We start from the raw sequence: 14,549 nt of genomic DNA, 5'->3' as shown, positions 1-14,549 counted from the left end.
CTATAGTTATTCTCTCCCTACTTCTGAAATGTTTGAGTTTTCTAAATTTTAATTTTAACATTAGATTCAGGGGGTACAGTTTTGTTACAGGGATATATAGTGTGATGCTGAGGTTTGGGTTTCTACTGATCCTGTTCACTCTCTGTTGGACATAGTACCCAATAGGAAGCTGTTCATCCGTGCACCCTTTCATCCTCCATCCTTTTGGAATTCCCACTGCCTCTTGTTGCCATCTTTATGTCTGTGCATACCCAAGGTTTAGCTCCCATGTATAAATGAGAACATGTGATATTTGGTTTTCTGTTTCTGTGTGAATTTACTTAAGATAATGAAGTCCAGCTGCCTCATGTTGCTACATGATTTTGTTCTTTTTTACAGCTGCATAGTATTCCATGGTGTATGTATACCACATTTTCTTTATCCAATTCACCATTGATTGGACCATCATCTTTAAGCTCTGGAAAGTAATGGCTTCCTATGGTTCTTTGCTTAGCTTGGTGTATTGCCATGTACATTCTCTCATTTGAGTCCCATAACCACCTATTTAGGGAGATCGTGGCATTATATCCCCATTTTACAGATAAAGAAAAGGGCCTAGAGAGGCGAGTTGACCCTCCCAAGGTATTAAATGCTATTAAATGTCAGAGTTGAGTCTAGGACTTAGACCTTGAGCTCCAGATCAACATCAGTTTTCTGGAGCTGGAGGTGCCTGACAGCTGGGTCACTCAGAAACCTTCCCAGGCATCACAATGCTTAATTAAGAGAACTGGAGTTGGTTTTAGGAATCTGGCTGTCAGCTCTCCAGTGGTAATTTGGCCTTTCTCATCTTACCCACCAACTGTGTCCCTGCTGGCTGGTATGGCAGCATGTATGTTCTCATCAAGAGGCTTGTCAATTCACCTCCTCTTCCCCGGCCATGCCATCCTGTGGCCAGGAGGCTCAGGTGTGGCAGGAAGGTGATCAGTGCAGGAGTCAGTGATCAGTATAGCCAAATTACTCTGCTCAGCATCTCTTGGCCTGTGCCACCCACCTGGAATGCCTTCTCTGGCTGTGGATGCGGACTGGACAGAGGGTTGCCTTATTCATCAAAATGATGTTCAGAGGGCAAATATGTGCCAAATGCCTGCAGCATGCAGGGCACATGGGGACAGAGATGGCTCAGGTGTATCTTTGCCCTTAAGATGCTCAAGCCTGGAATGGGCTATAAGAAATGCACAGAAATGACAGTGCACCAGGGAGGAATGAGCCAGGTGGCAGGAGACCGTGCTCGGATTGTTCCAAGGCAGCAGAGATCACGAGAGGATGGTGGATCAGGGAAGAGAAGATGGCACTTGAATTGGGCTTTGAAAGATGGATCTAGCATCCTTCATATGTGGCATATTTAGCAGAGATTTTGCTCCTAGGGCAGAAACTGTGGCTCTCAGGGCCATAGGAAGCAGGAGGGTGGGAGGAAATTGAAGGTGGGAGGTGTTGAGGGGAGGAAGATGTGCTGCGCAGTCTGAGTCTTGTAGTTGCAGATTGGCAAATGTAGTAATAGCAATTATAGCCCCCACTGATGGAGAATTTGCCATGCAGCAGACACTGTGCTAATGGCTTCACATGTTTTTCTGCTCCATTCTCACAACAACCCAATGAGAATTAGTTGTTTGCACAATTTTATAGAGCAGAGAGTGAGGATCAGGGAGGTACAGTCACTTGTTCAAGGTTGCCCAGCTGGATTCAAACCATTCTCTGATTCCAAGGCCCCTCATCATAACTGCTATGTACACCAACCCCAAAGTTTGTGTGTGGGCATGATGCTCGGGCTGTGCCCAGGTTCTGTTGTGGGGCCTGTGTGCAACCGGAAGGGCAGCTGCTCATGCCTGCCTCTCTCTTTCTTGCCTCTTTATTGGGAAGGTCTGTCTTTTGATGTCTGAGTTGTGAGGCCTGCCCATTGTTACTCACTGAAGGAAAGAGGGTCCTGATGACGATAATGCCAATGATATCAATCAATCAATTCTGTCATCAACCAACCAATCAGCCACTGTGGAGGCAGGCAACCTGCTGAGCAGGACAGAAACCTAAAGGCCCAGTGGTGCTGCTCAGCAGCTGCTGGGAGGGAGCACAAACCTGAGCCAGGCACTGCAGGCATCCTGAGCAGGAGTTGGGTCCCCAAGGCGGCTGTGCGGGGGCTCTGTGATGCCTGGGGAAGGTTCTGCTTATGGTGGGGGCTGTATGAGTGAGGTTGAGTTGCAGAGAAAACCGAGGGAGGAGGGTGTGGGCATCTGTCATAACATGGGGACGACATCCCAGTGACCACGGACGTTCCTAGGTTCCTCGGTGCCAGAAGGCCCCAAAGGCCTCCCCTGGGGCAGAGCGGGGTCATGCCCCTGGGGACCGCTGTGGGGCTGACCCCACAGCTTTGCTGCTTTTTGCAGGATAGGGCGCTAGTCCTGGCGGCTTGGCTGCCGCAGAGCTGGCTAGGGCCTCGGCTGTCAAACTCCCCAAAGCCTGGGCTGCAGGGCTAGGCAGAGGGCGACGCTGAGGGGGCACAATGGAGAGGCCAAGAGGCCCGAAGAGCAGGAGTCCCACTCTCTCTCCCATTCCGCCCCCTCACCTCAGGTGCCATTCCCTTCGGCTCAGTATCCCGAGTTGTTGCAGGGGAGAAAACTCCATTCTCTCCAACCTAGTAGCAGCGAGGGGTGGATGGAGTAGCTTTGTGGAGGGGCTGGGCAAATGTCAAGGTCGTCCCTGGTGATCACCCAGCCCCCTGCTGTTAGCCTCCTTCACACACACCCTCTCTTCCACCCACGGTCCTGCTTCAGCCCTGTGCCCCCCAGGAGGCCATCCCCAGTAACTGCAGCTCCCAAGGGGTGACCCCTCCTCTGACTCCCACGAGCGTCCAGCAGGTGGCGCCCTCAGTGTTTCCTGCAGGGCTTTCCTGTTCAGCGTTGTCTTCTTCCTTGCATGGCGAGAACCCTGCCAGGGGAGGGGCCATTCCTGAATCAACTCTGCATCAGGTCAGGGGAGGGGCCAGTGGTCACTGGGACGCTACCCTTGGGTCATTGAAGGCAGAGCGACTGGCCAGGGAGCCTTGGACGTAGCACCCGCCACCCCTGGCCTTGCCCCAGCAACACCAGCAGCGCCTGTGGAAGCAGCCCAGGGCAGCAGTGCTTGGGGTCTTTCTCACCCAGCTACTTCTGAGCTTTGCACCAACAGGTATCAGCACACAGTCCGCGTCTGTGGCCTCCAGAAGGACCTGAGCAACCTCCCCTATGGAGACCTGACTGAGGTGAGCAGGGCTGGGAGCGCAAGCCCACTGTAGCTGCACACAGTACATTTGCTCAGGTCCAAAGGGCTGAGGCCAGCAAGCCCCTGTTCCACATCCAGATGCCCCAAGGAAGTGTGCGCAAAGCTCAGGTTCCACCCGTTCTGAATTCTTCCTCTGGATCTATACTTGCTGGATGTCATAGTGGACGTGGCACCAAGCTTACTGGTGTTTGGCACAGTGTAGTCACTTCTTGGGGCTACTCCCAATCTGCCTGTCGTCTCAGGAAGGGTTTCTGGTGAAAACTGCTTCCTCATCCCAAGGGCTGGCTCTGTCCTGCAAACCAGGGCCCCTTCTTGCCTCACTGGCTCTGCCCAGGCCAGGAGTATGGGGGTCACCTCTAAACATTGCCCCCTGGGGTGCTTGCCCAAACGGGCTGAGCCTGCCACCCCATCCTGGGCTGAGCCTGCCACCCCAAGAGACCCAGGGGAGTCACCTTGCCATCTCGGGTCCCCACCCTTCTTGTGCCCTCTGCACAATCTTCCTCACCTTGCCCAGGAGCCCCAGAGGAGATCAGAAGGCTAAAGCTTTCTGAGGAAAGGCAGTTTGGGGTGTCTTTCTCTACTGGTGCCCTCAGTCTGCCTCCCCAAGGAAGTGGCCGTGAAGCCTTCCTGGCCTGCATCTGAGACCTCCCACACTGCAGCCCTGGTTCACCCTTCCAGGCCATGCTCCTACCTGCCTGCCAAAGTGTCCACTCACTTCCTAGCCTCTAAGTCTCTGCTCCTGTGACATCACTATCCTTTGAGTTTCAACCCAAAATCTACCTCCTCAAGGAAGGCTTTCCTAAGTCCCACCACCTGAATAATTTGCCACAAAGTACTCTATTGATGCTCTTCAGCAGGCGCTTGTGAAATTCTGCTTGCTGCTGCTATTATGTACATAACTACCCTGCCCACCGTGGAGCTCCCCAGGGAGAGGGGACTTCTCTTGTCCAGCTTGTGTGTCCCGCCCCGTGCCTAGCTCAACATCTGGCTGAACACTTGGGGTTTACTTTGGGTTCCATTGGATAGAATCACCTACAGCAAGCAATCATCCTTTCCATAAATATTTACTGAGCACCTATTCTGTGCCCAGCGTGGTGCCAGGCCTTAGGGTGGTGATGATGAACCAGGAAGTCAAGGCTTATCTCTCCACAATGCTTAGAGTTGCCTAGGGATGGGATAGTTGCTCTACAAGTAAACAAAATAGGGAACTCGCTTTTCCATCTGCACCCAGCCACGTTTCCCTCTGGTTCACTGCTGCATTCTCCCCAGCTCTCTGCTCACACAATTCCCTTTGGTGATAATAATGACGTAGCCCCTCCCTGTGGGATCTGCATTGGGCTGGGGTCTTGTGAGATGGGCACCCCTCACTCCTCATGGGAAAGAGCTTGGCCCTCGTTGCCGCTGCCCACTGGACTTCCTGGAGAGGTAGACAAGTGGAGCACTTCCACTCACCACAGAGTCTCGTGTGACCGGGGGCCCTGTAAGGGGCGGAGGAACTTGGATGTGGTGAGGATCAGTGTGTACGTCTTTCCCCTGAGTCCTGAGAAGCTCCAGGAAGCTTCCATTGCCCAAGAACTTCAGGGTGGGCTGACAATGGGCAGTAGCATTGTCCCTGTCCACAGATTGGGGAGCGGGGCCTCAACCTCTCTGGGGGGCAGAGGCAGAGGATTAGCCTGGCCCGCGCCGTCTACTCCGACCGTCAGCTCTACCTGCTGGACGACCCCCTGTCGGCCGTGGACGCCCACGTGGGGAAGCACGTCTTTGAGGAGTGCATTAAGAAGACGCTCAGGGGAAAGACGGTCGTCCTGGTGACCCACCAGCTACAGGTGATGGGACATGCAGCATCCAGGAGGTCACGGGATGGGTGTGGCTGGGGATCTGATGCTCACAGAGCCTCCTCTTCTGCCTATATCTGCCTGTCTTCAGCTGGGAATGTGGGGAGGGAGCCAGGGATGCAAGAGACACTCATGATTCCCCAGCCTTCCTGGTTCCCAGGAGGCCCACCTGTTCCACTCCATGCATGGCCTCAGTGGGGCCAAGACTTTTCCTGCACCAGAGGGTAGATTCTCTAGAAGCAATTGAGTCCTGCCTGTGGGTGGATTGGGGCACCCTTCCCCAAGTTCTGGGCACCTGGTAAGATGGGGAGCCAGGGAAAACAGTGACGGCCCCACCCTTACTCCAGCAATTCTGGGCAAGCCTAAGGCCAGGGATGCCTTGACTGGGGGTGTCAGGGGGTGGTAGACCTCTTGGATGAGGGGCCCAGATGCCCCAGGTATCACACCCCAGGGGAAAGGGGCTTGAAGCCAGGACTTTGGGACTAAGGCTGAGGCTTTGGGGAAGCTCTCTTTGCTCAGGGCCACTGTCTCAGTCTAAGGAGCATGAATCTCACGGAAGAAAGTGACTGGGCTTGACCTCAGTGAATTTAAGAATTTGGCAGAGTGGGAACAGTCCTCACTGCATTGGTCTCACATAAGGCGTCCTGATTGCCTGATGGGAATCCAAGAACCTCCTCCTCCCAGGCCAGGTTTCCCTGCTTCCAGACCATCTCCCTCTCTCTTCTTTGTAGGGAATCCCCAGAGATGTGTGGGGGAAGGGGGGGCAGTGCATGTGTGTGCACGTGTGTGTTCATGCATGCACGTGGGTGTCTCCTTGCCCGACGAGAGATTCCTTGGGATTGACTTATGTTGAAAGGCCTATTGGAGCAGGATAGCAAGAGTCCCATCTTCTTTACTCTCCTGCTACCTGCAGAGAACATGTTACGTAAAGGCCTGGTCTGGGGGCAGAAAGCAGGTCTTTGCAAAGGTAAGTCAAGCTGGGGTGGAGAGGGAGGGGCAATGGCAGCAAATAAAGTTGCCATGGCTATAGGATGCTGCAGCCAGCATTTTAGGACCCTCCAGTAGTGGCCAGGAGGACCAGCCTAAAGAGGGGGTTCCTCGAAGACCCCGTAAAACCAAGCTTTCCCATTGCTGTGATGCTGCCCCTAGCCTGAGCTCACCTTTGCCCAGGGCTAGAGTTCTGGTCCCGGAATAAGCTCCAGGCATCCGAATTTTGCGCATGGGGATTGTCTGGATTTCCTCTGAGTGGGCCTGAGCACCTCCAGGAAGCATCATGCTGGGCTGGTGTGGGCAAGAGCTCCTAGTTCTTCTTCTGGCCTAGTTCTTCTTCTGAGTTAGGATGGAGGACAAGGTTGGATTTCTTCAAGACCCTCATGAGGTGACAGAATGGGCTCTGGCCCAGTCTGGATGCTAAACCTGGCAGCCCTAGCTCTGCACCTGGAATATCCCTGGAGACACCCTGCAGCAGGGAGGGCTGTCCTCCGAGGGCTCTGGGGATCTGGAGGGGGATGCCTCGTCCCTGACAGATGTGGGTCATGGCTGTCCCTCCAGGAGTCCTCATGAGGGGAATCATAACCTTGGTCCTGGTTCAGTCTTTGAAACTGACTGAGCCACAGTATGACCTCAGGCAGGAGCCATCTTCACACCAGGCCCATCTCCTTAGATTCCACCTTCCCGTGTCATTTTATCCAACTTTTTGCAAGTTGGAAGAGGCAGGTAGCCACCAGGTGGCACAAGATCTTGGTCCTGCTGTGCCTTGTCAGGGAGAATGGAACTTAGAGCCCCAGAACTGCGGCCTGGGGCTTTTCCAGAACCTATCCCCTCTGCTCTTACTCCCAGGCCCACAGGCAAGCGTCTTAGTGGTTGGGGTGGATGATCGCTCTTCTAAGGAAACCACTGAAATCCAACCCAGGTGCAGATTTGGTGACGGCTTGCAGAACAAAGCTGCTCAAATCTGCCTCATATCTCTGGAGTGAACTGGGGGCTTGCTGACCAGAGGGGGCTTCCCTGGGAGCTCCTGGAGCTGCAGCGTGTGCTGTGGCACAGGCAGAAAAGGCTATGGGACTGGAACAGGCTTATGGTGTCTCAGTTTCCCCATCTGAAAAATCAGCTGATAAGACAGGGAGCTGGGCAGTTAGTGGGAGGGAGGCATGAGGGCTGGAGCTGTCCAAGCTGTTAGAACTGTTATCATTCAGCCTTTGGGCACCCTCCCAACTCACCCGATCAAGTGTACAATGACCGAACACAGCTACTTCTTTCAGGCTTGTAATCAAGAGCAGCAGAGATTGATTTGACCTCGGATGAACCGTGCAGTATCAGGGAAGACCTCTGGCCCATACTGCAAAGGCTTCTTTCGGTCAAACCATCTTTAGTTTCAGCATCTTGCCCACCTCTAGGAGGGGGCTTCCTTGATCCTGGTGGGAGAGCTCTGTGTCTCATTCCAAAATGAAAGGAAAACCCTCTTAGCAGAACTCTTTGATCTCAGGAATGATATGGAAATGAAGGGAATTCAAATTAAAAAAAACAGAAGTGCTTTGGGCAAAATGTGGGATGCCAGCATTAAATGTAGCTGTGTTTTTATCTCATAGATAAAGCTGGCATAAATTCCTCAGGCCAGGGAATGTGGCCTCTTGCCTGGAGACCACACCGTGGTCTGCTTCTCCTGGGCTAAATGGGGATGCTGAGGGAGGCTTGTAATTTTAGAACACAGGAGGACCTTCGTGAAGATCATATTTCCCCTCCCTACCAAGTCCTGGCTGCTGTGACTGTCAGTTTTATTTTCCAAATCTCCATGATCATATTTCGATTTATTTATTTAATTTTTTTGAGACAGAGTCTTGCTCTGTCACCCAGGCTGGAGTGCAGTGGCACCTTCTTGGCTCACTGCAACCTCTACCTCCTGGGTTCAAGCGATTCTCCTGCCTCAACCTCCTGAGTAGCTGGATTATAGGTGCACGCCACCATACCAGCTAATTTTTGTATTTTTAGTAGAGATGGGGTTTCACCATGTTGGCCAGGTGGGTCTCGAACTCCTGACCTTAGGTGATCCACCCGCTTCAGCCTCCCAAAATGCTGGGACTACAGGTGTGAGCCACTGCGCCTGGCCATGATCAGATTTCTTAGGAAGGCAGCTCATTTAAGGAGCAGTAGCAAAGGAAGATTCAGTGTGCTTTACTGTGAGAGCCAAAGGCTGGCTTTTTTTTGGACTCATGAGACCTGTAGGTACTAGGTGAATGGTTTTGTGCTGGGGGCCAATCTGCCCCCAGGAGGCACTTGGCAATGTCTGGAGACATCATTGCTTGTCACACCTCCAGGAGGGGGTGCTACCGACATCTAGTGGGGTAGAGGCCAGGGAGGTTGGTAAATATCCTACAATGCACAGGACAGCCCCCTCAAACAAAGAATGATCTGGCCCCTAAAGTCAACAGTGGTAACTAAGGTTGGAGAGGAGTTTGGCATGGGCTCTCCTTTCCAGGCAGAAGTTCATTGTCGATCACTTACTTCTGCAGTTCTTAGAGTCTTGTGATGAAGTTATTTTATTAGAAGATGGAAAGATTTGTGAAAAGGGAACCCACAAGGAGTTAATGGAGGAGAGAGGGCGCTATGCAAAACTGATTCACAACCTGCGAGGATTGCAGTTCAAGGTAACTCACACCTGGGCAGGTGTGGGAACAATTGGGGAGGAATCCCTCAGGATTTCGTGCCTGGGAGAGGTCCTGTCACTTAGCGTTCAGAAGGAATTTCATTTTGTCTCCAGGATCCTGAACACCTTTACAATGCAGCAATGGTGGAAGCCTTCAAGGAGAGCCCTGCTGAGAGAGAGGAAGATGCTGGTATAATCGGTTAGAATCCCATCCCTGTTATTGTCCTTGGCTTGAATGGACACAGATCTCTCTTTATTTCTCACCCTAGTTTTGGCTCCAAGAAATGAGAAAGATGAAGGAAAAGAATCTGAAACAGGCTCAGAATTTGTAGACGCAAAAGGTATTTACCACACATCCCCTCGGTCACATACACTTAAGGATGTATTGGGCATCTACCGTTTGGGATACAGACAGTGTAGACACTGTGCATGTCATTTTGGGCAGCCAGAATTGGATGGTCTAGGGTACTGTGTGCCTTGGGGTTCCACTGCCTAAGTCCAAATTTTGGCTCCACCACTTACTAGTTTTGTGACCTTGAGCAAGATACTTGGCCACTCTGAACCTTAGCTTCCTAATCTATAAAATGAGGAAGTAGTACCAACCACAATTTCTTGTAAAGATTAAATGAGAAAATGAACATAAAGTGATTCGCACACTGCCTGACACACAGTGATGCTCAATAGTTATTATGAGCTGGAGAGATCAAAGTACTGCATGGGGATTCGTTAGAGGCAAAGGCAGACACGGAGCTTCCCACTCTTTATGGGGAGCATTGAGAACAGATTATGAAGCAGTGAAGGGATTGAGGTGGGATAAGGTTATTCATTCTTTCAACAAATAAAGGTTAAGCATTGACTGTGTGCCTAGTACTGAACTGGGCTGAGGAGAGTGAGAAGAGATGCCCGTGTTCTCAGGATCTTGTGGTCTGGAGGGGACTCAGGCAGATGGGTAACTATGGGAAACCAGTAAGAGTAATGGGGAATTTGGGTGAGAGAAACAAACACGTCAGGGAGGCCTTCACAGAGGGGGTGGCCTTCGGACTGGTCCTTCAAGGTTGTATAGGAGTTTGCTGGGGACACTGTGATGAGAAGGTGGGAGAGGGTAGAGGGCTTGAGGTTGAGGGTGGGAGGAGATTCCAGGGAGGTGGGGAGACGAGATGTGGAAGATGAGCCTGGTGGAGGCTACCTGGTCAGGCCACCTCTTCTCCTCCATAGACACCCTGCCTTCATTCACTCCACATCCCTAGAACACCTACTCTGCCCCTTGCCCCATGCTGGACACAGAGAGGACTGGGGTCAATAGTCCTCAAAGTATACACAGCAAGGTGGCTTTCAAAGTTATTCTGTTCCTCAATAATGCATAGCCAAAAAAAAAAAAAAAAACTTAGCACATTTCATCAAATTTAAGATGCCATCCATTTTTAAAGGCTACCACCATTTTACCTACCACTTGGAAAGAAAAAAAAATCTCTGCTAACTAAACGATATGACATACTAGCAAATGGAAGGCACATCCAGATTCCAGAGATGTTACAATGTGGGGGAAAGAAGTGAGCCTTCGAATCAATGAGATCTGGCATCCTCAATGGTGCTTGTGACGAATGCACGCACATTTGGAAAGGCAACATAGTTTTACAGTTCCAGAGGCTTCCAGGGCTGAAGTACCCAGATATCTCTTCTGTGCTTTTTGGAGAAACCTTCAGGCTGCCCGAGATTTGGGGTCCCGTGGAGAGAGTAATCTCTGCTCCTCACTTCCTCATCACTCACCCCTCTCTGGAGAGGAAAGTGTAATTGTGAAATTTCATGCTGGAGAGAGACCTAGTCCTCAAGGATAAACAACGGGGCTGTCAAGGGCGGTGAAAGCTGGAGGAAGGGAAGACTCGTGAACTGGTTAAAGACAACACTGCCCACCTGCCTGGCATCACAGCATCTTCTAAGGCACAGCCGAGGCAAACAGAGCATCAGCGGCACTCCTGCCCCAGCCTGCGGGCTGCGAGGGAATGTGACCAGTCCCTTTTGTGCTCCTGGATGCTGTTCATTAGGCTCTGCTCACACGCTGAGGCATCTCCCTCATTTTGCAGTTTCAGAGGGAGATACAATGGGCTGAAGTCAGGCTGAACATTTTCAAAGGAGCTCCAGGTTCCCAGGCAGCGAGTGTAATGGTGGCTCTATTCAGCAAGGTGCCTTTGAGGCATGAAAGCTTTTCCTGTTGGGCCAGAGTGCACAGAGTCTGTATGTGGGGTGCCCCCTCTTCTAACTCTATTTATCTCTGTTTATAAAAGCCAAGTATGGTGTATAATTCTGCTTTGGAGTCGACATTTTTGCATTTCTCTGTGGAGGAGCGGAAGAGACATGCATTCAGTACTGGCTGCTAGGAGCTGCTTTATCCAGCATCCCTTTTCCTCCAAAATCTTGTTTCCATGAGAACTTGACAGTCATTTTCCCTTCCCCTTGGGGAATGGAAGAACCTGGGACAGACATTGAGGGAATCAGGTGTCCATGCAGCAGCTGACCTAGGGGGATACGCTGGTTTTCTTCTGTATGGCGTGAGCTCTGAGAACACAGGACCTGCCTCTTTCTTGCTCACTCTGTAGCAGATGACAAGGGTGCCTTTACCATTTCAGCATGCCCAGCCCCCTCCCAAATGCCACCTCTGCATTCCTTTGCCTGGGGGCTCTTTCTGGGAGATGCCAGCTAATGTCAAGCTGGAAGTACGGGAATTAACACCCCCATCCAGGGAGCGGCCTTCACCCCAAGGCCAATAGGAATCAGTACAGAAAAATCCCAGATCCCTCTCATCATGTGGAAAAGCCCTAAGTGTGTGCCTACACTGGTTCTGAGATTTTTCACATGGGATGAAGCCCCAGTGGCCCACAGTGGTCACCAGCTTGGTGACACGCCTTACTCCCTTTAGCTCCCAAATAAACCTCATGTATTCATAGTCTCTTCTTGGGTGCTGCTTCTAGGAGAAATAGACCAAGACAATCCTTGCATCCTCAGGACTGACCATATAGTAGGTGCTTAATAAATATTTCTCAAGAGACCAGAAGCTTACTTCACAGGGCTGTACTGAAGACCGAGTAGCACAAAATGAGCAAAAGTGTGTTGGAAGTGCATTTGAGAGCATGGGACGAGTGGAAGAATGCATCACAGCCCCCTTAGCCGTGTTGTGGAGTCTGTGGAGGGGCCGTGCCTACCTCGCTGGGCCCCCACCCCAGTGGTGAGAGCCGTGGCACTTGTGTTTGTCTCCACAGTTCCTGAGCACCAGCTCATCCAGACTGAATCCCCCCAGGAAGGAACCGTGACTTGGAAAACATATCACACGTACATTAAGGCTTCTGGAGGTTCAGTATAAAACAACAAGTTTCTTGATTTAATTTGCATTTTAAAAATCCTGTCTTAAACTGTTGGGTTCACGTTTTATGATTTCTTTAACAATTATTCTCTTTATGCTAGGGCCATTTATCAATGCTTTTATTTTTTCCCCTCCTAAAAACTAACGTCTGATAATGCAGCCTTTTAAATGGAATCATTCGTTATCTCCATTAAAGCTGCCAGACTCTCTTTTATTGGAGTGGAGTGAGCAGCAGCATGAACCCTACCCTTGCACTCCAGTTGCTCTGTACAGCAGTGGCCAGTCCATTGCCAGCCTTCCATAAAAGATGCTCATCTCAGTGTGCAAAACATGCCTGTAGTTTCACTCTGTCTCTCTCCAGCAAGACTGGGTTTTCCTTGGTTTCTTTTTCTTTCTTTCTTTCCTTTTTTTTTTGAAATGGAGTCTTGCTCTGTCACCCAGGCTGGAGTGCAATGGTGCAGTCTCGGCTGATTGCAACCTCCAACCTCCGCCTCCCAGGTTCAAGCAATTCTCCTGCCTCAGCCTCCCAAGTAGCTGGGATTACAGGCACCCGCCACTATGCCTGGCTAATTTTCGTATTTTTAGTAGAGACGAGGTTTCACCATGTTGGCCAGGCTAGTCTCGAACTCCTGACCTCAGGTGATCCACCTGCCTCAGCTTCCCAAAGTGCTGGGATTACAGGCGTGAACCACCATGCCCGGCCTTCCTTGGCTTCTTTTAAAAGAATATTGAGTCACTTCTACTGAAGTGCACACTGGTGGTTTTTCCAATATGTTCACTGTTTGGAGCCATTTTCCAACCAGGTAGAAAAGATGTCCCCACAGTTCAGGGCCCCAACACTCAGATGTGCCACATCAGTCTAGCAGGTGGTTTCCAGGCGTGGGAGTCCTTTTCCTGCAGGTTTTGAATTTCCCATCAGGGTTGGGTCCTGAGGAAGGTCAGCCCCTGCCATGTGCTAATGTCTGCAGCCCCTTGGGCCTCTCCGCTCCTCTTGCAGGGTACCTCCTTTCTCTCTTCACTGTCTTCCTCTTCCTCCTGATGATTGGCAGCGCTGCCTTCAGCAACTGGTGGCTGGGTCTCTGGTTGGACAAGGGCTCACGGGTGAGTTTCCCTTTGGCATTGGAAGATGCCGAGTCTGTGTCTTGGAGTAAAACTCTGCTGCCAGAGCATCTGACTGCCCCTGCCACCATGCCATGAGCCCACATGCATCCCTCTGCCCTTTTCAAGAAGTGGGAGTCAGATGCTTACACCACAGGACCCAAACCCCTGGAATCCCCTTTGATTTTTCAAGACAAGCAGGGTATAGACACCACTTTCAGATTTTAAAGGGTTGACTAAAGAAGACTGTGCCCCAGCTTGTCTGGAATCAGGCATGTACAAGATTGGGTCAGTTTCACAGCCTCTCTTGTAAGTTTCCTCCAGGAAAGCCTAACGCTGATTTGTGTCTTCCTAAAGAGAAACTGGCATCTTGTTACGGACACTGCCCAGTGCCAGAAGGTCCCACGTGTCTCTGCTCCCCAAAGTTGTCTCTGCATGAACAGGACGGGCAAGCATCAGATTCAGGCTTTGCAAATGCCACAGAGCCATGGGGGATGCTTCTCTGCGGGGCCCTTCCTGGGAAGAAATGATGTGTTGACTCTCTCTCGAACTTGCTGGGAGCTCTCCCAGCTTTTGGCCAATGGTCTCAAAGCTTTCCTGGAGCCCTGGGGAATGCTGTGGGGACGCTGGCCCATCCTCCAAGATTACATTTGGTATAGCTCTGTTGCTATGACAACCAAAGGGTGGTGGCACTGGGGAGATGGGGGCAGGGGAGAGGCTGCTGGGTGGCCTGCTCTGTGCAGAAATAGAGAGCCATCTCTGGAATAGACAGATTCTCCCAGATCCCCCCTCACTCATGAAGAGCCCTGTCCTTGGAGAGCCCGAGGTTTAGAGTCAGGGTGCAGCCTCCTCACAGGCTTGGTGCTTCCCCAGGAGTCCCACTGCCATTGGCTGATTAAGCATGCAGCCATGGTGGCTGAACCATGTGTTTGCCCCTGGTGCCCCAGACACTGTATGTTTGCGCCTGGTGCCCTGGGCACTACGTGTTTGCCCCTGCCCTCCCAGACACGCAGCCATGGTGGTTGAACCATGTGTTTGGCCCTGGTGCCCCAGCACAATCAAAGGCACAGGAGTGTCTCCTCTTCAGGCTGGGCCTTCTATCCCTCAACTCCCCAGAGATACTTTTGCTTTTAACGATGTTCATCCATCAGCCACCTCTGATTTACATTTCTGCTATGACTGTAATCAGCAAAATGGCATTTAGAAGAAAGATGCTTGTTTGCTCCCCAAGGGCAGTCTTGACTTTTAGCACACAGCCCAGAGAAAAATGAAACTGCCAATTTCTCAGGGCAAGGAGATGCCCTCTCCTCAGAAGTGCTGGCAAAAT

General features: G+C 51.4%; 1 protein-coding gene across 8 annotated transcripts in view; it reads left to right on the top strand.

Annotated features, from left to right (window-relative positions):
• The window catches only part of ABCC12 (ATP binding cassette subfamily C member 12), a 72,974-nt gene that overhangs the window by 35,476 nt on the left and 22,949 nt on the right, over positions 1-14,549 (top strand). For all 8 annotated transcript variants that reach the window (XR_008672427.2, XR_010131559.1, XM_019011386.4 and 5 more), the window contains 7 exons: positions 3,199-3,271; positions 4,914-5,117; positions 8,636-8,770; positions 8,884-8,959; positions 9,039-9,110; positions 12,024-12,113; positions 13,122-13,225. Coding sequence is in view for 6 of the 8 variants with exons in the window: in XM_019011386.4 (XP_018866931.4) it covers positions 3,199-3,271; positions 4,914-5,117; positions 8,636-8,770; positions 8,884-8,959; positions 9,039-9,110; positions 12,024-12,113; positions 13,122-13,225 (754 nt within the window). In the remaining 2 variants the exon portion in view is untranslated. The remainder of the gene's footprint in view (positions 1-3,198; positions 3,272-4,913; positions 5,118-8,635; positions 8,771-8,883; positions 8,960-9,038; positions 9,111-12,023; positions 12,114-13,121; positions 13,226-14,549) is intronic.

This window comes from Gorilla gorilla, chromosome 18 (assembly GCF_029281585.2).
Source record: "Gorilla gorilla gorilla isolate KB3781 chromosome 18, NHGRI_mGorGor1-v2.1_pri, whole genome shotgun sequence".
Classification (NCBI taxonomy): domain Eukaryota; kingdom Metazoa; phylum Chordata; class Mammalia; order Primates; family Hominidae; genus Gorilla; species Gorilla gorilla.
The sequence above is the reverse complement of the archived record's forward strand: the minus strand, read 5'-3'. Positions and strand labels throughout refer to the sequence as shown.